The 26,665-nt window shown below is 37.6% G+C and overlaps 1 protein-coding gene across 2 annotated transcripts in view; it reads left to right on the top strand.

Moving 5' to 3' along the window:
* The window catches only part of spen (spen family transcriptional repressor split ends), a 284,521-nt gene that overhangs the window by 254,015 nt on the left and 3,841 nt on the right, over positions 1 to 26,665 (top strand). The window contains exons 5-16 of one of the 2 annotated variants that reach the window (XM_072542152.1): positions 504 to 1,541; positions 2,240 to 2,532; positions 10,027 to 10,226; positions 10,339 to 10,672; positions 10,770 to 11,369; positions 11,823 to 20,536; positions 20,603 to 20,674; positions 20,781 to 20,923; positions 23,914 to 24,071; positions 24,332 to 24,780; positions 25,036 to 25,236; positions 26,500 to 26,661. In XM_072542152.1, coding sequence (XP_072398253.1) covers positions 504 to 1,541; positions 2,240 to 2,532; positions 10,027 to 10,226; positions 10,339 to 10,672; positions 10,770 to 11,369; positions 11,823 to 20,536; positions 20,603 to 20,674; positions 20,781 to 20,923; positions 23,914 to 24,071; positions 24,332 to 24,780; positions 25,036 to 25,236; positions 26,500 to 26,661 — 12,364 coding nt within the window. The remainder of the gene's footprint in view (positions 1 to 503; positions 1,542 to 2,239; positions 2,533 to 10,026; positions 10,227 to 10,338; positions 10,673 to 10,769; positions 11,370 to 11,822; positions 20,537 to 20,602; positions 20,675 to 20,780; positions 20,924 to 23,913; positions 24,072 to 24,331; positions 24,781 to 25,035; positions 25,237 to 26,499; positions 26,662 to 26,665) is intronic. The other variant, XM_072542156.1, reaches the window with a different exon arrangement.

The following is a 26,665-nucleotide window of genomic DNA, read 5'->3' on the forward strand; positions in this document are numbered from 1 at the left end:
AACAATCATTAAAATCTTGGACGAGAAAATACAATTGGAGAAGAATATAGATCAAAAATTATACGCATATTGGTATGCAGTGGATTACACGGATATCGAGTACATGGCAAGGAAGTATTTAGTAGAAGAATAGGAAAAACATGTAATGGACATAAGCATAAAAAATACAAATTAAGGCCACAGAATAAAGTCCCAATTAAAGAGGAAGAAACATATTCCTGTATTGTATAGCACGATCTTCACATTTAGGCTTCACAACTTAGGCTTTCGAAAGAAATGTAAAGTCGAGTGTTTAACCAAGATATTTTGTTTAAGTATTATAAACAATCATTTATTCAGATTAGTGAATACAACTTTTGCGAAATCTTGCGTTCTTCGATCTATATACGATATGTGATCTTGTCATAGAGCCATGACTCTTATTGTTAGTGAAAAAGGATGAAAGGTTGTGTAGAACACATCAGTGACCATCTTAGAATAACCGTGATCTGTTTTTGTTTCAGATCAAGATCAAGAAGTAGCAGTAGTTCCTCAAGTTCCTCAATATCGCGAGATACCAGCTCGACCAGTTCCCCGAAATCCAAGAGGATAGCATCAAGTAACGCATCGAATTCGAACCATCAGCCAGTGGTGCATAGTGACGACCGAAGACCATTGGCGATATGCGTGAAGAATCTACCGGCGCGATCATCGGACACCTCCTTGAAGGATGGTCTTTTCCACGAGTACAAAAAGCACGGGAAAGTGACGTGGGTGAAAGTGGTAGGAAAAGATGCCGAAAGGCACGCGATTGTGTGCTTCAAGAAGCCCGAAGACGTGGAAAAAGCGCTGGAAGTGAGCTACGATAAGCTGTTTTTCGGGTGCAAGATCGAGGTTGCGCCTTACCAAGGCTACGACGTTGAGGATAACGATTTGAGGCCGTACGAGGCGGAAATCGACGAGTACCATCCGAAGGCCACGCGGACCCTATTTATCGGTAACTTGGAAAAAGACGTGACCGCGTCTGATCTCAGGAAACACTTCGACCAGTTCGGGGAGATTATAGAAATCGACATTAAAAAACAAGGGGCTGTGAGTTCTTATGCGTTTTGTCAGTACTCGGATATAGTGAGTGTTGTCAAGGCCATACGGAAGATGGACGGTGAACACTTAGGTAATAATCGAATAAAGTTAGGATTCGGCAAGTCGATGCCTTACAACTGCGTTTGGATCGACGGTGTTAACGAGAACGTTAACGAAAAGTACCTGAAAATGCAATTCGAACCCTTCGGGGTCATAAGTAAGATTCATATAGACCGGGACAAAGGACAAGCGCTCGTTTTTTACGATCAAGTCATGAGTGCCCAAACTGCCGTTACTAAGATGCGCGGCTTCACGCTCAAGAACACCAAGATACAAGTCGACTTTGCCAGTAGGGAGTGTCAGGAATCGTTTTTCGAAAGGCTGGAGAAACAGGGAACTATTCTTGACCGGAGCATCTTCGAGGAGAGACGAGAAACATCAGCGAGGGTTTTCGATCCAGCATCCACTAGATTTTCAAGGTGAGTACGGATATTGACGACAGTTTAACAAAACTGTAATAGTCTCAAGATTTGAGACTCGATAAAGTAACGGAATGCTGGTATTGTGTGTCTTAGATAGGTCTTTAACTCTTAATTTTTTAACTTTTTTTGAGATTGTTTTCACCAAATGTGTCTTCATTTGAACGTGAACCAAATTCTAATGTCTCCCAATTTCTATTTGGTATTTTTCTTACCATGTCCACAATATTAGAAAGAATATAACTGAAGTCATTGAGATTTTTTTTTCTGAATGCATATTATTTTGCAGTTATCTTCTTTTGTACATCTTTTATGAGATAGGAAGAAAAAAGATACAGTTTTCGGACTTAAACTTTCTAAATATATCAGAGCTTATTGAAAAGTAGATATCGTAATAACTTGGGCTTGGGATCTAGCAAATTAGAATCAACGTTAATCTCACCTGCGCTCTGCTTTGATAAGAGGATTGTGGAAATAATCACAGAGTGTTTATTAAACTAATATACAGTTCTCGTATCACTTTAGTAACCCCACAGTAAAATGTCATTATAGGTGATACTGTTAAGGTTTCATTGAATGTAATTGAAAAAAAAAATGTAAATACATTTTTAATACAAAGAATTTGATGTTTTTTTTTTCGACGTAATTAGTTTTTTATTTGCTATTGACTCCTAACTAATTAGCAATATTCATTTCAGTCGATATGACACTCCAACACGACCTCGAACGTCATCTTACAGCAGCAGGTCGAACGCATCAGCGAGCCAAGTTACATCATCTCTGCAGTCTCCCGGGACTCCCGGATCCGTTACTCCTAGGGGTACCAGTTCTCGATCTCGAAGATTCGCCGACTACTACGATCAAACGCTGGAGTACGCTGACAGACATTTTCGAAGCTACGATGAGTACAGCCAGAGTTCTACAGCTTCTCATGAGGATCTATATGATCATGAGTATGGTTTCATCCACGACAACGCAGATCCTATACAGAGTAAGTTCATACATAGTTATACATTTTTTATTTTTTATTTGACCTAAATAATGGCGTATAAATAAGTTTTATTTCCTCCATTTATTATTGTCGTTTCTCACCAAGTTTTAACTAAAAGTTGATTGATTAAAACGAAATTTCGTAATAAAGAAATTCAGTAGTTCAGCCTATTGGCAAAATATTCCAGGTAAAAGCAAGCAAAAAGGTTTATTACAATCTTCTGCCCGCTATGTAAAAATACTCTTAAAACTTTAAAAAACTCACTTAATTAGAATAATCATAGGTGTTCTTACTCGACACTGATCACTCAGATATCATCTCTGTAAAATGAGCGAAGTGGACAAAACAACAGAAGATTCTGGGAAAACCACCTGGCATATTGTCTGTAAGTGAGGGGCAATGGATTGCCAACACCATAAGTACCTGATGAGATAACAAACTTACTTTCCAAAATGGACAATAGCCCTTATTAGAACCCTAGATCTTTTGGACTAAAGCATATGTGTAGTGACAAAGATATTTCCATGCCGCAGTGTGGAAAAGCATATGGCCAAACAACCCCTTTGAAATCTACTTTCAGATCATTTACGTTTATTTACAGAGCTAAACAGAGGGCTTACATTACAAATTCAAATGAAATCACTTTGTCATATAAATAGATTATATATTTAATTTCGTTCTATAGTCCTTGCATAGCTTCCCGCTTCGTTCCATTTGCATCTATCAACTGCCTTTTCTTTCTAGTCTCTTTCATCGATAGTTTGTAGATCTTTTTGGACACTATCTTTTTATCTTTTTCATGGTCTGTCCGTCTTCTCTTATCTATTGGTTACCAATGTTATTTTTGGTACTTTGTATCTATTCTATTTCTTCGTTAATTTTTATTTTTACCAATCCTTCTGTTATTTCATATAATGTTCTTACAATGTTTCTCCCAGATCTCTTTAAAAGGTCTGTTTCTGGTTTTTTCAGCACCCACGTTTCATTAGCTTATGTAACAGTTGGTCTAATAACCAAATTGTCTTGATACTTATTTAGAATTCACTAATGCTCGTAATACGACATACTTTTTGTTTCGTTTTGCGATTTCCACCTCAAAATAAATAAACTCTTTGACGCTTTGGAAGAGTGTATGTTATTCCTCCTATTTGCAGCAGGGTCATTACTCAAATTTTTAATAAGTTTCCATGCCCGCCTACTGTTTTGTTATTCTTCCCTCAGATATCTCATCAGTTCCTCTTAAATCTGGATGGTATCATCAGAGAACGGGTCTTCTTCGTAGTTAGCTTGGTACTCCTCGAGCAGATTCGTTGTTACGGAGGTTAATCCTGGGACGAACTGAGTACAACAGTCCCGAGGAATGTCTCTCCGTGACACATACTTCACTATGTTGACAAATTTTTCATAGCTGCGTGGGCCAGCTTGAAGTTTGCCCACCTCTTTGTCCAATACTTTAATAAAGGAGTTCCACTTCGTCTTTTTGGAATTAAGTCTGCGTTGAAAAGAAGCTGTCTCAGGACAGTCTTACTTCAACCATGATTGGTCTATGGTATGTTCTTGAGATTGGCTTGGCTCATCCACCACTTTTTTTACCTGATGAGCAATCTCTCGCTAACAAAAATATTGACAGGATTATAGCCTCTTCTCCATCTACAGCTGCTGAACGATGGACGTAACTTGGAGGGTCGTGGATGAGTTTTTAGTCTTCTTCTTCAACGTTCTAGTTCTTCACCGTTCTTGTCTGGCATTGTGTCCCAAGTTATAATACGATCCATTTATATGATACCAAAATTGACAGGTTTTTCAAACATAAATCTTTTGTTAGGAGGTTTATAGAATAAAAATGAAGTAACTGTGTACGAACGTAGCTCGAGAGTTTAACTCTCAATATTGTTATTCACTGTCATATAAATTCTTTACTTCTAATTCTGGCTTTACAACAACTGCATTGTCATAACGATTTTATTCCACATACTATGGATCGATTTTTGTTAGGCCCTTTATGTGTCTCCTGTAATGCTAAAACAATACAGTGACATTTTTTGCACAGTTCTCCTAGTAATAACTCATTATATATATAACAATATTAATTGAAACCGTCACAAATGGTTTTAAAAAAGGCCTTTGTGTTTCAATACCGGTCATGTTTCTTCTTGTGTCTCCGGTATTTGAAGAATTAGCCGTTGAGCTAAAGCACAACATTTCCAGGGTACGCTCGACTGCGTTATCTTGTAAACTCAGTCTACATGGAGGCTCCTTCAGTATAATAATAATAGTACTCTCTTGTAATGGTAATGTTGATAATGTCAATCACTGCATATTTGAATGTATACATAATAATAATACAATTAATTATTTAATTGAAGAACTGTTCTTCAAAATCACATTTTACTCTTGTGTCTTCATCGACAAAATCGTAAAAGAGATCAAATCATGGGAGAATTTTAAAAAAGAACTAAGAGAAAAACTTAATATGGAATGGAGATACAACATAAATGTGTTTAGTTCTTGTTCCCCCTATATTACGTTATCCTCCTATACCTTGCCCGTTTTGTATTTTAATAAAGTTGCTCCTGTACGTGAAAAGTATCCTTGTTTAATTCCTTATTTGTAAATCTCGTTGTTAAATTGAGCAGGACCCTGAATGAGGAGTATACCTACTGGTCGATCTAATATTCACACTTTGCATTGGTTAAATGTTTTCTTTTGATTTATTCAGCCTGAGAGTTTTTGATTCACTTATTACATTTTTTAGTTTTACAAATTTTGTCAGTTCTTTTTTGCCCGTGGATGTGTAAAAAGTGCTCCACTGACTATGGGCGCCATTTTGTGTCACGTACAATAAACCCGAAGATTTGTTCATGGATTTGAATTTAAATTAAACAAATAAACCCAGGTTTTAAGTCATCCACAATGCTACCGGCAGCTAGGTGTCTTAGGTACACAACGGCGAGCTTTGGGAGGGCCAAAATACCTAGACGGTAGACACTTAAACGGTTTATTTAAAACCAAGTACGAAAGAAAGTTCATTAAAAAAAAGCATACTAACTGAAAAGGAAGTAGATTATAAAAAAAGAAAAGTTCATTTGATATACATCCGTACCACTCTCTCAGGTTGCGCAGCCATGACATTCTACGCCTCCCTATGCTTCTCTTTCCTTGGATCTTACCCTGCATAATCAGTTGGAGCAAGGTGTATTTCTCTCCACGTGTAATATGCCCGAGATATTCCAATTTTCTTGTTTTAATTGCATTTAAAATTTCTATTTCTTTATTCATCCTTCTCAGAACCTCTTTGTTTGTGACGTGTTCTGTCCACGATATTTTCAGAATTTTTCTATACACCCACAGCTCGAATGATTCCAGTTTTTTCATTGATGTCGAATTCAAGGTCCAAGATTCTATTCCATAAAATAAAGTCGAAAAAACATAGCACCTCGCCAACCTAACTCTTAGTTCCAATTCTAAATCGCTTGTACATAGCACTCTTCTCATTTTGTTGAAATTTCCTCTAGCCTTTTCTATTCTGATTTTGATCTGAATGTAATCATTTGTGGAGTTAATCATTGTTCCCAGATATGCATATTTGTCTACTTGTTCGACGTTGGTTCCGTTTATTAGAAGATTCTCGTTATTTCTTTGAGTTTTCGATATTCTCATAAATTTCGTCTTCTTGGCGTTCATTGTTAAACCGTACTCTTTTCCATACGAAATCTGGTCACCAGTCACTGAAGATCTTCAATATTTTCGGCTAAGATCACAGTGTCGTTCGCATATCTAATGTTGTTAATGGGAACTCCATTTACCTTTATTCCAGTTGTTTCACCCTCAAGAGCTTTTTTCAGGATCTCTTCGGAGTAGGCATTAAAAAGAATTAGCGACAATACGCATCCCTGTCTCACTCCACGTCTAATTTCAATTTCTTCTGACAGCTGTTCGTTAACACGTACTTTTGCTCGCTGTTTATAGTACAACTTTGATATGATCCTGAGGTCGTTGTAGTCAATCTTCTTTGATTTCAGGACATTCATTAATTGTTCATGTCGTACTTTATCGAATGCTTTATTATAGTCAATAAAACATGCGGATATATCTTGATTGACGTCCAGGCATCTTTGTATCAGTATATTTAGTGAAAAAAGAGATCACGCGTTCCTAGGCCTTTGCGAAAACCAAATTGTGTATCATTAACGTCTATGTCCAGTTTGTGATATATTCGGTTATGGATGACTTTTAGTAGTAACTTTAGCACATGAGACAACCAGAAGTGCACCAGTTGTATTTTGTTTTCTTAGTCCTGCCAGTTCTTTAACTTTCTTGTGTAGGTTAAACAGATCATATTTATTTTGAAGGTCTTCGATCTCTTTGCATTTCTCTTCAAAGTATTTTTCTATTGCATGCTTTATCATCTTCCTGATCTCGTGGTTTCTTCTTCTTATGGTGCCTATCCGTTACGGATGTTGGACACTAACATGGCTATTCTTACTTTGTTGACTGCTGCCCTGAAAAGTCCGGTAGTGGTTAAGTTAAACCATTTTCGCAGGTTATGCAGCCAGGATATTCTTCTTCGTCCTGGACCTCTTTTCCTATGCACTTTACCTTGAAGTATCGTCCGAAGTAGGTTGTATCGTTGTTCATTGCGCATTATATGGCCCAGGTATTCTAGTTTGCGACGTTTTATGGTTATGACTAGTTCGCGCTCTTTACCCATTCTATGTAGTACTTCTTCGTTGGTAACTCTGTCTATTCAAGAAATCCTCAACATGCGTCTATAGCACCACATCTCAAATGCTTCGAGTCACTTCAGTGATGCTTCAGTTAAGGTCCATGACTCCACGCCGTATAAAAGAACGGAGGTGGTTTATCTCTCTGTATTTATTGTTGTCTTTGTTTTTAAATTGTCTCCGTTGTTCCATCATATTGAGTATCTCGTCATTCATCCATTCTTCTTTTCTCCTTGCTGAAGTCTTTAGTATTTCTTTACAGGGTTCAAGTAGACAATGTTTTAGTCGATCCCACTACTCGTCAACATCATTGGTGTTTGTGTTCAATTTGCTCCAGTTCACATACAGTTCATGCTGGAGGCATTCTTTTACGTTAGGTTCTTTAAGTTTTCTTGTGTCTATTGTAGAGATTCTTTGATGTCTTTTAATATTCTTTAGGGTGAGTGTAATCTTGGCGATAAGTGGATTGTGATCTGAGGCTACGTCTGATCCAGTATATGCTTTCACAGCTTTAACAGCATTACGGTATCTTTCATTGATCATAATGTACTACTCTATCTGGTTCCTGACTACTTTCTCCGATGTATCTGCGGGCGATCGCCATGTATACAGTCGTCTGTTTGGTAACTTGAAAAATGTGTTTGTAATAATCAAGTTCTGCTCTTAACAGAATTGTAACAGACTATCTCTCGTTTCGATACACTTTCCGCTTTGTCCCTTTCCAATCTTTGCATTGAGATCATCTAGGACTGTCGTAATTTCTCTTGTTTTCATTATTTTCAGTGCGTCTTCGATATCTCGGTAAAATAATTCCACTTCTTCTTCGTCGGCATTCGCCGTAGGAGCATAAACTTGTATCAAATTCAGTTTGGCATGAGATGTCACCAACTCCAGCACCATTACCCTTTCTGAGATAGAGAAATAGCATTCCACCGCTCTAGTAGATTTTTTATTAACTATTACTGCCACGCCGTGTCTGTGTTGGTTATTCTCGCTACCGGAATAATATATTGTGGCTTCGTCTGTTGAAAAACAACCTGAGTTGGGCCACCTGGATTCAGTGATACCCAGTACATCGATATTCAACCTGTTCATTTCTTGTTCATTCAACCTTGAATAACATTGTGCATTTTACCAGACTGAAACATGCTCTGAACATTCCAGGTTCCTATTCTAGTGTTGGACAGTCTTATTTTCTTATCTAAGTTCTTTTGACAAACCATTATATAGCCAAAGAAAAAGAAACAATCACATTTACCTTGTATTTTTTCGTAAACATGTTAGAATTATTTATTCATTGTCCAAGAGAAGGGAAGATTTTTAAAAATACAAAAAATACTATGTTGTTACCGACTGACCATTTTTTGTTACTGGTTAAATCCAAAGCTCAAAATGTTAACAAGGTGGACAGATCGCAAAATACATATTACATACACAGAAATGTCCATACAAAAATAATTTGACTTTTATAACATATATCTTTGTAATGATTTAATCTTCCCTTAACAACTGAGTGAATATTTTATATTAAAATTAGCTTTATAATAAATGTTATTTAAAACAAAATATGAAAATAAATAAAAAGGATTAAGTATTTACCTCGGTCATTATTATAAATCATGATATATGCATTTAGGCGAATTTACTTCTTAAAATTTATTGTTTTTATTTTTTATATTTATTAGTTATTTTTTTATTACTAAATTACTTCTTCTTATTGCGCCGTCTTCTAACGAAGGTTCGCGATCACTTCTTTAAACGCTTCGTGATTTTTTGCAACGTGAAATATGTGTTCAACAGTGAGGTTAGTCCAATCTCTGATATTCCTCAGCCAAGATTTCTTCTTTCTTCCCAATCCTTTTCTTCCCTCTACTCTTCCATGCATGATGACGTGCTGAAGAGAGTATTTTTCTTTTCGAAGTATGTGGCACAGATACAATGTTCGCCCAGTACTAAATTACTAAACATACAAAAAAATAAAAAAATATATCCCATCCCAAATACACTGACAGATCTTAACACTGAACCGAATAAAAGGACTTACAGTGAATTCTGGTTCTAACATAAATCTCTCAGCTCTATATTCTTAGGTAGAGCGCAAAGAAACACCAAAGGCTGAATTCAACCTGACTTCTACGTTTCCGAAACGAAAAGTGACTTAAAATTTTTTCTCGATGTGAATTTCCAACCTTGGATATTTTAGTGTGGATCGCTGATAATAGTAATAGTCCGTGACATTCGTTTTTTTTAAGCGCTTATTGTGGTTGAAAAATTAAGATGTTGATTTTAAATGCATATGAGATTGAAAGAAACTCGTGTGATAAAAAAACAGTTAAAATTTTGAACGCAATTCCAAAGAAATTGGAATTTGAAAAAGTTCAATGAAAACCTTATGAAATTTTTATGATATACATACGAGATAAAAAATGCTACAAAATGGTTTCATGTGTTTTTATCATGTTTTTTCTGACTATTGCTTCTAGGATCAGTTTAAACCATACCGTTGATAACAGGTCTACCTGTCGTAATCCTACTTGTGTTTCAAAATGTTTTAATTTGTAACTTTTTCAAGTTACTTAATTTATCGTTATATCCATATTCATTCCTACAATTCTAATATTTTTTCTTTTTAGTCTCAGATTTTTTTACTGTCAAATCTTAAAAATACTAAATACTCGAACAGCATGTTAAATTAATATTTTTATGTCAAGCATAAGAATTTGAAGCTAAAAATTTTTCAACAATTAAAAAACCGTTCTATCCTTTACAGCTATTGACAACGTTGTGTCTTTTGCTCCGCCTGATATGAGGAATCTACAGAAAGAACGAGTCCATCTACTTGAACAACTAGAAGAGTGTCCCAGTTCGGGAGATGAATTGATCAGTCCAAAGAAACGAATAAAACTCGATCTGTTGGATTCAGTCATAACAAGTGATGTCATCATTGAAGCCAACAGAGACCATAGAAAGGTAATTAGGATTACTTTTCATTTATAATTATAATTGACTGACTTTATAAAATATTTGTCGCAATAATTTAAGCTTAAATCGTAGAAATAACTTAAAGACAATTTATTTGTAGGTTATGGAAGTACGAAGATTGTCAGACGTCAACTTAAAGCACCACTCTCGGCGACCATCGATAGATTCGGGAAAACACGTGCGCCACGACGTAGTCTATGTACCCCACTCGGTATGTAAGAGGAGAAAAACAGCGGGTAGTGATAGCGGATCCCGTGTCCACCACTATGATCATTCAGGGTCTGAAAGCGTGGGTGGTTCTAGGCCAGGTACTCCACTTTGCGATGAAAGACCAGAAAATTTCCCGCCCACCGAACCTAGAAGAGTACCGAGAGAGAGGGAGGGTCCTCTTACGCTACCTTTACCAAGGTTTGCTGCGCAAATCATGAACAGGGGTAAGTAATCTTTTTAATAGATGAGTCATATTGAAATAATGTTGCTTTAAGTACTATTATATTAAGTATTGTTTTTTTTACAATTAACCTATTACAGGGAGTGTATCAGTAGCCGGAATCAAGGGCCAAAAAGACAACATCCTTTCTAGTCCACCTCCGGCTGTGACAAGTCCCAGAATATCCAATCCGAGGCCTCCTAGCCCAGTCCACGTACCTCCGCCTGCTTCACCGCCCCCAAGGCCGCCTAGTCTCAGTTCCAACTCGAGCGATAGCGACATTACGCCACCTAGTCCTTCCCTAGAGGAGAGAATAAAGTCCCTGGACGAAAAGTACGAAAAATGGTCCGGATCGAGAGCTCTGAGCGCAGCTGGTGGTGATGCTCTCGCTCTCATAGACGCCAATTTGGAAAAATTCCGCCAGAGGCACAAAATTCTAGATCTGGACCTGAAAGAAGTCCAACCCTCTGAAATAGTCAAATCTGTGATGGCAAAACGGTCAGTTTTTGACGAAGACCTTAAACGGTTAGAAAATGTGGGAGAAAAGTATGAGCCAAAGGATTTTTCATTTTTTCCTAGGACCGCACTGATCACGCAAACTTCAGTACCTGCTTCACCGTTGTTGGCACCGCCTGCGTTAAAACTTACTGCAGCTACTGCACTACCCAAAACGCCAACACTGCTATCACCGAGATCATCCGGTAAGTGAAATGAGATTAAATATTTTCATCCTGAAATGTTACAAACAATCTAATAAAGTTATTAAGGTTTTATTTAAGTTTTAAAGTAAGGTCGCTACCTGGAGATCGATTATTAATACACTTATCCGAGTTCTTCTATTTTTTTTTTAAAAGTTTCAGAAAGAAACCGCAGATTGTAAAATCGATTCTTTATTATTCACATCCAAAAGAATCAAGTCAGAATTTTGCATTTATTTAATCTTATAAGGTTTCCCAAGTACTTCCAATTCTCGTCTTGAATGTGCGTTTTATAACTCTACAATACGTTTGTCATTAGACCTTACTTTATGGTCTATTCATACATGTGATTGATTAAACTTCCCAGTAGTGATATTCTTTTATTTGTTGTATCCTGATTATGTTTTGTTCTTCTTTAATATTGTTTCCTTCTGTACAATTATTTCTATTTTTCAGGAACCGGTATTCAAGCAGCAAAAGGCCTCCAATACCCTTTTCCGACGCATCCGCCTAACCTCATGTCACCGGTAGTTTCGTCGCTTCCTCAGACATCTTCAGCGACGACCACGACTTCAGTGGCGCCACCCACGGTCGCGGCCACCAGCACCACCACAGTCACTACGGCAGTAATGACAACAACCACCGCAACGACCACGTCTTCGTCGATGCCCTCGCCTGCACGAGGTGCCTCCCATGGTGAAAACAGACTGAAACCGTGTTCGAGTGCGCCGAGTGATACGAGAACAATTAGCAAAATAACTGTAAATAAAAGTAACGTAGTGTCTTCTGTACCTCCTGTAAAAACTAGTGAAAAGACCGGCGTTAACATTCCCTGTGAAGGCAAGACGAAAGGTGATAAAACCGGAGAGAAAATATCTTGTAGAAGAGACTCTAATAGTAATTCCCCAAGAGCTGATGTAAAAACAAGAAGAAATAGTGATACTAGTGCGCGGAAATCAGATGACAGTGATGTGGAAGCTCATAAAGAACGAGCACAAATCGAACGAATGGAAAAAATTAAAGCAGAAAACAAAAAACTAGAAAAGGAAAAGTCAGAAAAAGAAAGAATTGAGAGAGAACGACACGAACATGAAAAGCAAGAAAAAATAAGACTAGAGAAAGAACGAATAGAAAAGGAACGTTTAGAAAGAGAGAGTGAATTAGAAAAACAAAGGTTAGAAAAGGAGAGACTGGAAAAAGAAAGGTTAGAAAAAGAGCAACAAGAAAAAGAACGAGCAGAGAAAGAGAAGCTTAGGTTAGAGAGAGAAGAAAAAGCCCAAAGAGAAAAGGAACGTGTAGAAAAAGAAAGGCAGGAACAAGAGAGACTTGAACGACTAAGGCTCGAAAAAGAACGGAAAGAAAAAGAAGATACCGAAAGGCGACTGCGGGAAGAGAAGCTGGAAAGAGAACGACAGGAGCAAGAGCGAATAGAAAAAGAAAAAAGAGATAAGGAAGAAGCAGACAGAAAACTTAAAGAAGAAAAGGAGCGGCGAGAAGAAGAAGAGAGGATAGAGAGAGAGAAACGAGAAAGGGAACGAGTTCGGCATAAAGAAGACAATCAAGAAAAAAGAAAAGATGAACACAACAAGCATCGAGAAACTCACAGTGATAATAAAAATAGAGAAAACCACCTTGATAAACACATAGAGCATAAAGAGAAAGAAGAAAAGATAGTAAACCAAATAAGCACAAATCAACATAGTTTTGAGAAGAAAATACATTTAGATAGGGAATCTGAAAGGAGAAAAGAAAGCATTAAAGAAAATAGGGATAACAATATACACGAAAAACATAAACATTTAGTAGACAATAGAATCAGGGAATTAGTTGAAACAAGACACATGTCTATAGACCTTGATAAAACAAAATCACATGATAAAGATCCTTCGAAGAGGAAAGAGAGAAACAATAGCCTACCTGCTAGTATTGGTTCAAAACGCAGGTTCAGCTCACATGAGACGATAGAAGCTGAAGAGACCAAAAAAGTGAAATTGTCTCATGAAAGACGAGATTCCAAAGATAGTACAAGATCTGAGGAGAGGATCAAGAGCAAACATAAGAATAATATTAATAAATCCCATGAAAAACATAACAGTTCAAAAGATTCCGAAGAGAAACGAAAAGAAAGAGAAGAACGTCACAAAAAACATAAATTAGAAAAACAAAAATCGAAAAGTAAAAGTCGAGAAAAGGAAGCCCAAGAGGCAACAAATATTACATTAACAGACAAAGAATTTCTCAATAGGTTGGAATTAAAATCTACAGAAGAGAGCGAAACGTTTAAGAAAGATAAAGAATCAAAAGAGAAGCGAATTACTCAAGAGGAACATGAAAAAATTAAAAAACTGGAAAAGATCCACTCTTTGGAGAAATCTAGTCGTAGCAAATCGGATGCTGAAGGCGGCTCTAAGTCAAGTGAGGAGAAGAAAAAGCGCGAGAGAATACGTAAGCTGACAAACAGTTCAGATAGTGATTCTGATGAACCAAAGAAACATTCCATTTTTGACATTGTAGACGATGAACCTGCTTATATATCTATGTACGATAAAGTAAAGGCTAGAAGCTGCAAAAACATGGCTAAGCTCGAAGAGGAAAAGCGGCAAGAGAAACTAAAAGCGAAATTTACGCAGCTCAAACAAAGTAGAGCTAAACGAGAAGAAAAGAAGCGTTCAACATCATGGGACGAAGATTCAGATTCTGATAAAGAACATAGCGAAATCAAAATGAAGAGGTGTCCTAAAATGCTCATTGACAGTTCAGACGATGAAAGTCAAGAGCTAAAACCAATGAAGAAAAAAGAAATCTATTCTGATTCAGATTCTTCAGCTATATTTAAACATCTGAAGCAAGACATTATGGATACCAGTGATGACGAATCTAGAAACAAATCACTTATACTAAAAACTCTAAAATCTCGAATAACTAGTGATACTTCAGAAGACGAAAACAACAAAAAGAAATTGCAACAAATTAAGGCAGAGTTTTTCACAGATTCTACTTCAACGGAGATCCAGTCATCTTACAATATCCTCGAAGACAAACAACAATTGTTTACTGTCAAGGAAGACTTAAGTAAACTTATTAAAAAAGAAAGAAGGAATAGTAAATACCAAGAATCACCTACAGAAATGAATAGTTCATTATTTAGCGATGTCAGTCAATCAGACGTAAAATCAGAAAAGTTCAACAACAAGAATTCTTTCGTCGATATCACCACCGACGAAGAGGCACAAGAAGCTGCCAGAAAAGAAAGAACCGAGAGGAGAGAAAAGAAGCACAAAAAGAAACAAAGGAAGCAGAAACACTCTTTAAGTAGCGAGGAGACTTCCAAGCTGGAAATAATTTCAGATTCCCTACATTCAGAAACGATAGAAAAACCGAAACACGAAAAGAAGAAAGATCACAGTAAGAAAGAGAAACGACGAGACAAAAACAGAGAAGGTAGGGAGAAGTCGAAAAAATCTAAAAAGAACAAATTGGAGGGAAAATGCGATAGTAAAAGAGAGGGTAAAATGGAAAATATTTTCGGCTCACTTTCTGAAGATTCAGAAAACGGAAACAAAGAATCCCAACAACAACCCAAAATTAAGACACTTACCGAAGAGGAAATCAACACGCAACAACAAAACTATAATAGCGAATCCGAAAAAGAACCTGAAATTAAAATCAAAGAAAAATCTGAACGAGAGAGGGACAAAGAAGAACATAAACGAAAGAAGGAAAAGAAACGTCGGGAAAAAGAACGTCGTCTTCAAGAAGCTGCTGCTGCTGCAGCGACTTTGGCCGCTGCTGCCGCTGCATCGTCTTTGGCAACCGCTGGTCAAGAGAGCAACGAAAATAGTATGGATTACATTGATATGGGTAAACAACTAGAAGCCAATATGATGCTAGACGAAAGCTTGGATGCTTCTGAAAGTGTAAGCAAATCTGCCGATGCTTTAGACACGACTGAAGACGCGTTTACCTTCAGTGAGGTTATAGGAATTAAAAAAGAAAAAGAAGAAAGAAGAGAAGGCAAAGAAAAGAAAAAGAAAAGGAAGAAAAGTAAAGATGAGAAAAATAAACATCATAACCACCACCATCATGATAAAAACAAAGTCAAACATGCTGAAATTAAGAAAGAAACTTCTCCGTCTCCTGTTTTAACCTCTTCTCCAGTTATAGAGAAATTGGCAATTAAAGAAGAAGTCGTCACTCCACCTCCTCCACCGAGTGCTAGTTTACCTAACATTCTAGAAGAACAACCTTCGGATAAACCTCCTACTTCTGCTTTACCTATTAATCCTCTTAATACTATCCTAATTAAATCAGTTCCACAAGAAATGAAACGTGATAAGTTAATACCTGGATTCGGTACACAAATAGACGAAAAAATTCATGATTCAGCTGTAAAATCAATCTCTGAGTTTGAACCAATCGTCAAGAAAGAAGAAGTCGTCGTTAAAGAAGAAGAAGAGAAGCCAACTCCCGCAACAGATGAAAAGCCTAGAGTTGTAATTTCCCAAGAAGAGACTGAAGATGCGGTAGCTGCTTTGTTAGGTGAGAGTTTCGGTAGTGTTAAACAAGAAGAATTTTACACTGAAAATACTATTTTGGAAGAACCTTCTAATACATTGGTGGAAGAAAATAATGTTCAAGATGATGAAGAAATGCGACAAGCGGTACAAAGCTTAAGTGCCGCAGATTTAGATGTAAAACCTGATACTCCACAAAGTGAACATGATCTACAGATTGACACTGATACCGAAGAACAGGAAGATGTGCCACTAAGATTTGACACTGCTCCAAAGACTCCCGAAATGTCTGAATTCCCCCCACTACCAAAGACACCTGATCTACCACCCATATTTGCTAACCATATGGACGACAAATCTACCACCGATCTAACACCGATCGCAGTATTGAAAACAACTCCTAATATTGGTAGCCCACCATCTCTCACACCGATCAGACCCCAAACTGCAATAGAAACAAAGAAGTCCTTAAATGTAGAAAAAAGAGATCTTCCAGTTTTACCAGAACAGCAACAACGTACAGTTATTTCAAAATCGTGGCCTGTAGATTCTAAACTAGACGTTCCTACTACAAAACCTACGTCTTCTGTTATTAAAATAGAACAGAAGGCAGTTGTAACAGTATCTAGTCCTTCAGTTCAAAATACTGCAGTAACAGGAGCAACCTCTAGAACTTACACAAGTCCCCCGGTACTCAAGATTGCTGATTCTCCTTTTCCACCACTAAAACCCCTCTCAAAGCAGGATCATTTAAGTCTATCTCCTCTTGGTGAAGTAGCAAACAAATTACAGGCTGTTCCTGTCGTTCAGACACTAACAAAGTCACCAACACCTCCACAGTTGCATAATCTGCCAGCTCGTTCTCCAATGCAAATAAATAAACCAACCACTTCTTTAGGAGAATCAGGATTGTCCCCGTCTCCTAGATTACCTCCTGGATTAATTCATAATAGAATGCCAATTACTTCAGTAATGGTCTCCAAGGCAATGCAGCCTACAACAGTGATTTTACAACAATCTAAACTTGCTCATACATTGGAGCCTCCTAAATTGGTTTCAACATCTGAAGTTCGTAGCCAGGAACGCGCTAGGATGGTGTACCAATCTTCTACGTTACAATCACCACAGTTCAGTAACTTTGCACCAAATCCTCCAAGAATGGCAATTCCAGGAAACATTAGGCATTTACAACCACAAGGACTACTTGTTCCTACTAGACAGATCAACCCACATAATTTCAATTATATGAGTAATCCACCACACCCTACTTTCAATATTCCCGTATCATCGCCAAGTCAAGATAATTCCATAGCAAGAGAAACTAACCAACCTTTACCTCCTACGGTACCAGCGAGCATTGCTCAACCAGCAGTAGTACCTTCACATCCACCTTTACAGCCAATAACAATTCCAAAAGATACTTTTACAATGAAACCTCCGACACCAACCCTACCAAGTCCGAAGTCATCAACAAACTGTCCAAGTCCTAATCCATTTTCACCCAGCGCCCTTAGTCCTCGATTAAAGAATTCTCCAAGTCCGAAACCTACGCCACCAGCAGCAGCAGTAAGTCCAAAGCCAACATCGTCAAGTCCTAACCCGGTAGCAAGTTCTACTACTGCAGTGTCCACGCCTCCAGAGGTCTCTTGTTCATCGTTTGTGATACAATCTACTCCAAAAGTTGTAGAACTACCCAGAGTACCTACTCCAAAAGTTGTAGAACTACCCAGAGTACCTACTCCAAAAGTTGTAGAACTACCCAGAGTACCTACTCCAAAAGTTGTAGAACTACCCAGAGTACCTACTCCAAAAGTAGCAGACCCTTTAGTTACATCTACACCAAGTCCAGTGATTGTTTCTACTGCTTCTGCTGCTGATTCATTTAAAATCACTTCTGTATTGTCAACACCAGAAATAAAACACGAACCAGCAGAATTAAATAAAGAAGAGAAGCCAGTAAAGCTAGCAATTGAGGCAGTAACAGAGGAGCTGAATATGACATTAGAAAAGTCTTCTCCTAACATTAAAGAAGAGATTGTTTCCTCTGCAACAGAAAATTTGCCAGAATTGATAGTTAAATCAGAACACAAAGAAGAACCTAAAATTGAACATTTCGAAGAGAAAATATTAGTTGATAGTGATAAAGACTCCATCATATGTAACAAAGTTGAAAAAATGGATGAGGAAAAAACCGAAACTGAAAGTATCGTTTCAGACATCAGCAAAGAACGTTCTGCTAGTGCCGATATTCTTGCTAAAGACGATCCACTTGACTCAAAGGAGGACAGTGATTATTGGTCAGCAAAAGAAGTCAATATTGATTCTGTTATTAAGACACTTTGTTCGGCAGATGAAATGTCTGATCACAGTAGCGAAAACGGTAAAAGTGATTGGTTTGACGACCCTAAACCAGAGAAAGAAGAACCTAATGAAACTGATAACATTCCAACTGAAAATAAAGAAGTTATACCTCAAAGTCCAGAAAAGAAAGAGGAACCATCTCCTGTAGTAGAAGAAGCAAAGTGTGGTGACAATTCCGATATATTAGACGAATCGACTGAAACTGAGCAGGAAGTTACTGAAGAACCTAGAGAAGCTCCAATGCTACGTTCTAGTAGCCGTCGTGGAGGTAGAGGTCGAGGTAGAACTATTAAACCACAGAAGATTGAACGACCAAATCCAACGTTGGAAAGAGCAGGTGGAATCCAAACGCGCAGAGGCAAATTAAAAGAACTGTCTCAATCTACTCCTGTTAGTACTAAACGAGGGCGAGGTGGAAAACCTCGCACTGAAAGAAAACCGTCGAAAACTGAATCTGATTCATCTCCAGCTGATGTATATGAATTCAGAGATGAACCTGATGATTCAAATAAAGAACAACGTCCAAGACTAATCCTAACAATAAAATCACCTGCAATATTAAATTCAAACAATGCTCAAACAACAGCAAGCATTAAAGAAGTTACTAAAGATGGAGCCAAAGAAATTGGTAAAGAACAGCCTAAAGAAATTTCGCCACCTCCGATTAAACCACTTGAAAATAAGGAAGAATTTGTTTCCCCATCAACAAACACCAGAAAATCGAGGAGACTACAAGAACGAGACACATCCAAAACTACTGTCGATGACACTATCGAAGATGTTGTTAAAAATACAGTTCAAACCCGAGCCACATCCAACCAAAGAAGATCCGGACGACAAGCTACGCCCAAACAGTGTCCATCCCAACCTGACACACCCCGAAAATCACCTAGGGGCAGAAGAGGGCGGAGAGGTTCCGAAGCAGCTGAGAATTCGTCATCTGAGGAAACATCAAAAGAAGAAATAAAACTAGTTTTGTCGCCACCATTAAAGGCTACCGAAAAAGCGAAAGAACCTGAGAAATCAAAAGAACCTGAGCTTGCGGTAGAAATGGAAAAACTCGTTGAAAAGCCCAAACCCATAGAACCTCCCAAAGAAAAACAAATCGAGGGTCTCAAGGCTACCGTTCTTCGTCGTATTAAATCTGAATTAATCTCATCAAATCCAAACGAACCTACCAGCCTAATAGACCCGGTAACGGGAGAGCTAATTCCAATGAGAGAGAGTGAAGAAGGAAAGTATATACCATTACCAGGTACCTCTAACATTCCTCAGCCTTTGAATAAAAAATCGGAAGCGGTTATTGTTAAACAACAAGTAGACTCACCCAAGCCTGTAATCGAAGTACCCAAGACGCAAGCGAGCGTAATAGCCCAACCTCAGCAGTTAAAGATCGTTCAACAAAAACCACATAGTTTAAAAGCACACGTTTTAGCATCTCAAGCTGCACAGGCCGTCGTGCATCAAGCAACGCCTCCTGTTGTTCAACCAAAACCAGCAGTAGAAATTACTTCAACTACACCTTCTGTTGTGGTTACTTCTAAGCCACTTGCTCAAGAAATAGTAGTGACGAGACCAGCTGTCAATGCTGTTTCTGCACCTCCTGCTCTTGCGCCAGTAAAACCAGTTATAATAACTAAATCTATTACACCGATAGTTGCTTCCAAGGCTGTAGCTCCACCTCCAGTTGTTTCAAAAACTATTACTCCAATCAACCAACATTTAACCGTAAATACTAATGTCAACGTTGGTATTTCTTCTGCGACTCACGTTTCTCCGAGACCTGCGGTTCCTCTAAATGTTACATCAAAACCGCCACATAAGGCATTGGTTAAGCCTCCCGTTTTATCTCCTGTATTGATGCAGCAAAAACAACAACAAATCCAACAAATGTTGCAAGTTAACAAACAAGCACAGGTTTCGAAAGCTCACTTGCCTTCAACTATGGTAAGCCAGGCCCAGATGGTGATGGCTCACATGAAGCATCAGCCCTTAATCAAACAACAAGTGATGCTGAGTAAAGGTCCTATGGGCAACAAATCATTGCACCAACAGCAAATCATCAGCGGAGCCATACCTAGTCCACCTTTGGTCAAATCTCAATCTCCTTTGAACAACTCAGGAAGAATCATTCAAGGTCCGGGGGGTGTAAAAGGTATGATGGATCCTCCAAAGATAGAAGTTTCCATGAGTAACGTCATCCTAGGACAAAGATCAAAATTATCGCCTCAAGGACCACAACAAAGGATTGTTGGACAGACTGGCTTACCCTTACCTGGATATGAACCGAATTTGGTAAGTTTTTCGTTTTACTGGCGTTTTTTCTATTTACTAACTTCTTTTTTCTTTACTAACACGCAGCACGGGGAGAGAAGTCTTTTAACTAGAAGTCGTAGTCCCCCGCCGGCCCATCAAAACTCGCCATCTCCAAAGGTGATTCTTTTATATCTAATGAGTTATTTTAGAATACAAATCATTTGGTAGTCTAATTTCTGACAAAAACTTAACTGTTTACTTACTGGATGTAAATTTCTTACAGGGAGAAGCTATTGCTCATTTTCCACCAGGTCCTTTACGTCCACCGCCCGATCTCAATCCGGCTCATTATATGCATCCTCAACATGTCATGCAGTACCAACAATACTTAAGGCAACACCAACAACAATTACAACATCTTTCGAGGTAAGTTTATAATTGTTTTTTTCCACAAAATGAATATCGCAATGTAGAGTACGTGATCCAGTACCTAATTTTATATTTAAAGGGAATTGTGATAACTACTAACTGTGAATGATTGAATGTTATGACTGTTTGATTTAACATATTGATCATTTCAAGTGATTGAGATATATAGATAAAACACATATCTATATCATTCGGTTTAATTAATTTAAGTTTTATAGATTGAAAACCGTATTTTCAATTGTATTCACAAGAGCCTATAGATGTGATTGAAAATGACAGTCTTGAAAGCGAGAAAAGAGATGATTTGTTGTATAAATAGAATGATTGATTATCTCATTACTCGTTTAGACGAATGGAAGAATGTGCTCCATGTGATGGTTGCAATGTAGACTTGTTCTTAGTGTGCTGTGTCCTATCTGACATTAGCGATAATTTGCATTTATTCCGATTTTTTCTACCATCAATTACATCATGCGTAATAAGCTGAGCACTTTGTCTTTTGTGTTATTTCTGTTTAAGTATTGCATTTTATTACCATGGTTTTGAAATTTGGTTTATTTGTAATTTTATCAGATCTTAGATGTTTAATTAGTCCATTATATGTTTTATTCGCAATATGTTCCCGTCTTTTAACCTCTTCGCTGACATTGTTGTCTGAGAGAGATAAGGAAACCGGCTTTGTTCTCATACCTATTCCGTGCTGTTTGCGGGATGACACCTGTAGACGCCTGGCGGGTATAACTGATCAATTAATAATTGATCAGTTATCGACCTCTGAGAGAGGAATATTTCAACTGTAAAGTTGCAATGTCGACTGGATTGCACTTTTGATTTTTACTGGGTTGAATACATAATTATTTATCGTACAATATAAAAAATAGCCTACGATCCATAAGCCGTTCCGGAGGAGTTCGATAACAAACTCTGTGACACAAGATTTTTATATATTAGATATTTAGCAATGTAATTTTCCACATTGGATATTGGATATATTGTATAATAGTTCCTGCTTGGAGTTGATCTTCCTTTTTGGGTTGTGGAATGATGACTCTATTATTCCATTCTATAGACAGTTATATATAAGGTTCTTGAACTCCTAAGTGGAGCATAGAGCTTCAGTGAAAACGCGCCATCGGGTTCTATTTTGCGTTAAGGCCTTCACCTCATTCCAAGACTTTCCTTGGCCCCTTATCTCGTCCATGATGGATCTTCTCCAAGTTTGTACTGGGCGACCTCTTTTTCTTTTCCCTTGGGGATTCCACTCTAGGGCAGTCTTTGCGATACTGGAACTATTTTTTCTGAGTGTGTGACCGATCCAACCCCACTTTCGGGACTTAATTTCATTTTGTACCCTCTTTTGTTCGGTCAGGTGTAGCAGATCTTCGTTTCTGATGTTGTTAGGCCAGAATATACGAACAGTTCTTCGTAGACATTTGTTAACAAAGACCTGCCGTTTGTCTGTGAGGGTGTTTGTCACTTTCCAGGTTTCACATCCGTAGAGTAGAACAGACATGACATTTGATCGGAAAATTCGGATCTTTGTCCTTGTAGTATATTCGCCAGATCTCCAAACAGGGTTGAGCGTGCTGAAAGCTTGTTGGGTTTTTCGTATCCTCATACGAATATCGTCTTCTGTACCTCCGTTTTCTGTTACGACACTTCCAAGATACGTAAAGTTTTCCACATTTTCAATCTGCATATAGTCGATAGACAGTTACTTATTCCATATTACTTCATGTGTAGCATTTCAAAAAGATTATAAATCTTCAAAACGTTCTTGGTCCTGTCGGACCATCATCAGTAAAACACATTTAAAAGTAGTTGAAACTAGCTACGTAATTAGGTGTGGAAACCTTTGTATTACATGAAAATCATGGTTGATTTTAAAATGTATTATAATGACACTAGGTCGGTGTTATCTGATTTAAAATAACGAGTGAGACATATGTTCAAAAATGAATATTCTTTGTAGATTAGATAGATCCAGGATAGCTTTCCCTTGTTGATCGAGTAGTCCCATTTTTATGTAATACGGCAGCTTCTTTAACTTTTTTATGCATGTTGAATGAATCATGTTTGGCTTCTAAATTTGAGATTGCTTTTTGTTTATTAATATACTAATAGTGTGCTTTGATTTTGTTTCGCATCCAGCATTTGTTTTAGGTTGGTTTTTATGCTTGAGTTTTCTTTGCTTTAGTTTTGAGTTTAAATTATGGATTTAATTGCATACCACCTTATTTCAACATCTTCGTCGGTATCGGTATTTTAGAACATTGTTATTTTAACGAGTACTGTTTCTGAAACTTTTCTCCATTATTATTATAGACTACTATCTCCCAAGTTTATTTGGTTAACTATAATGTTTCCTGATGTTTCCGCATTGCATTTTTATGTGTATAGGCGGTGAGAAGGTAGAACAAAGAAGGTGATTGTAATAACTAGGTTTTTTGTGTCAAAATTGCACCAGCTAATCGCCCATTCCATTCGGAGTCATACTTATCCATGCTTATTAAATATATCTTCTCTCTATATATTTACAACGTTTGCATTAAAGTCTCCCATTATTATAGTAAAGTCGGGACTCAACCTGTTGAGACCTGATGAGACTCTACTTGGACTTGACCTGAATTTCGTTTATTTTACAACATTGTAAATTTGTCTAGCTTTAAACGTATATTATATTCCCTCCATATCGCCAACCTCAACCTGATCGGCCGGGAGATTCTTAGCATCTTCTGATCATTTAATGTCTGCCGTACAATACAATAAATTAGAAATTAATGTGATCACGAGACTGTTCGAATTGATATAGTAAACTGTTTTATTGGAAACACTATACAGAAGAAAAAATAGTAGACCACTACTATTATGAAATAACGGGAATGAGAAGATTCTAGATCAACTGTGGTTATTCAATAATTGGCCATTACCATGTGCAACTGATTTCATACCGGATTTCAAATACTTATATTTTTTCTCTGTTTCAGGCCTGGAGTCATGGAGAAAGATGGCCAAGAAGGTGAAGAAGCTCCTGTAACATCACCACCACTAGAATTGAGGCGACCAGGTTCAGTTGGGCATGTATTAACTGGTAGAGGTACATCAGTACCTCACAGTTTACATTCTCCGCACGACAGAACGACAGGTAAATCAATATTTTTATTATAAAAGACGCCTAATAGGTAAATATAAAGATAACGGAAGCCATTAGTAGTGGTCTTCAGAAACCTTCTCAAGTAGCCGAAGAGAATGAGTTGAAGAAGTTCTTGCTAGGAAAAATCTTCTCCACCTACAGAAAGGGACTCTTTTCCCTTCAGTACACATCCGACTAACTCTCTATAAAGTAGATTTGTTTTATTCTTAAGAACATTAAAAGCAAAAGAAATATTATTTTTACTTTTTCAGATTCACCACAAGTGGGTCAAGTATACAACGTCCATTCCTCAGCACGTATCCCGTACGCACACCCGAACCGATATTATGACCAGGCAGAACCTCCACCAGCCCATCGACCGCTCACGAGCCACGGTTCTTTGGCAGCCTTGGGCAGTGACCGTGGTCTTGCTCACATGGCGCCCATAGGTACGCCGGACCGGCCGCTCAGCAGTCATTCGGCTCTCAGCGCCCACATAGGAAGCCTGGGTCCAGATCGGGGTATGACGCATATAGAACGGCCGCTCTCAGGTCACGGAATGATGGGTGCTGGCTTGGGAGCAGCTGGAAATCTCATGGGAGCTGTCGCCAGGCACATTGGGGCTGACGCTCCTGCAAGTCAGAGGGGATTGCAAGCAGCTACACCACCGCATGCTAGTCAAGTACCACCACAAGCGGAAAGCTTATTAATGCTGTTGAAGGTTAGTTTTGTAATAAATTATTTACAAATTCAACTTTATTATTCGTTCGGCCATTTGGCCTGAATTATCCCTTATATCTCGCTCTTCATAAGATATCTTATAGGACCCTTGGTCCATATATACTGTAGCTTTATGATTTTTTTCAATCATTTTTTTTTAATAATTAAACAAAGTATTTTTCTTCAGCATTGCTTATCGTTTTATTTTACATTTTACTTTAAAATGCAGTTATCCAATAAATATTTCTAATTTTAGCAATACCCCTGTATGTGGCAAGGACTTTTGGCCTTAAAGAACGATCAGGCAGCTGTTCAGATGTATTTTGTTTCGGGCAACGATGACGTAGCTAAATGTAGTCTACCCAAAAATACCGATGGATCAACACCTCCGCTAAGAATATTCCAAAGAATGAGGCTAGAGCCACCCCAGGTCGAGGGGGTGGCAAGAAAGATGCAGGTAAGTTTCAAAACATTTGTTTTTCCAAAAGACTGAGATTTCAAGGGTGAATGTAAATTATAATTATATAAAGACAAATAACTGTCAGAAAGGGTTCTTTTTTCAAAACTGAAAATTTATATGAAAATCCGCGTTACTTGCAGCAGTCTCATTAGTAAATCCAGTTTAGACGGTACCTGTACAAGAGATCATCTTGAGATATATAAGATCTATTGTGTTACCATTTCTTTCCTTTTTCGCAATTAAATTCTCATTATATATTTGTCTTTGAATTTTTTTAGTGTATTGGATCATTTTTATTTAGGTCATTTATATTTCCGGATAATTTTCTACTAATTTAGATTTGATTAATGCTCTTATTGCAGCTGAACTATCCGAATATTAGTTCCCATTTTAATTTAGCGTATGTTTTAAGGTTTTTTAACGTCTTACGCCCTTTCACAAGCCCATATCCCACAACTTACTATTCTATCGATCGACTCGATTTACTCACGAATTCTAATTCTAAACAGCAAGGCCAATTTGGATTTCTACTAAGACATTTGAAAAATGTCTGACTGGAGTGGGGTTCGATCCAAGTACTCATTAGACATCGCATAATAAATTGAGCACAATAAAGTGTTTCTACTTAAATTTAAACAATACTTTTTGCCGATGATTAGCTAACAGTCCAAAATTCTAAAAATAAGCTATAAAAACCCATCTGCAAAACTCTAATAGTGTGTAAGAATTTCACTATGAAAATATCGACAAAAATTACGAAAGTTATTGCTATGAAGGTAAATACTCTACTAGAACAAGTGAGTCATTTGAATTGCCAAGGATGTTAAGAGTGTCTTAAGAAAAACACAGACACTGATCACAAAATTGATAGGTTTCAGTACCATGTGTGGCATAATGCAATGACCACACCTACTTTGTTTTGTGGATGTGAGAGCTGGTAATGACGCAAAGAGATAACTCTAGAAAGAGCTCGTGACATGAGACATATAAATAGAATGAAAATCGACTCATTAAAAAAATACTAAATTACAAACCGAAAGGAAGAAGTGTAGGGCGGCGCTTGAAAAGATGGAGCGATGTTTCTAGTTGTTCATATACTGTAAAAACTCGGTATTGGACTAATTTAATATTGAAACGAAAAAAAAAAATGTGAAAGTGAAAGCTGTTAAAGTTCTGTAATGTTTTATTTAATTTTAATTATTTTTTAATCATTTGTTTGTAGTAATAATTGTTGTTTAATAATTTTTTGATTTATTTTAGATGGAGAACGAACACTGCATGTTACTAGCACTACCGTGCGGACACGACCACATGGATGTACTTAAACAGTCTACTAATCTAACTAGTGGTTTTATAACCTATCTGCAACTGAAGCAGGCAGCCGGAATTGTCAACGTGGCTGCACCCGGTACTACTCAACCGGTAA

Source organism: Diabrotica undecimpunctata, chromosome 1 (genome assembly GCF_040954645.1).
Source record: "Diabrotica undecimpunctata isolate CICGRU chromosome 1, icDiaUnde3, whole genome shotgun sequence".
Lineage (NCBI taxonomy): Eukaryota > Metazoa > Arthropoda > Insecta > Coleoptera > Chrysomelidae > Diabrotica > Diabrotica undecimpunctata.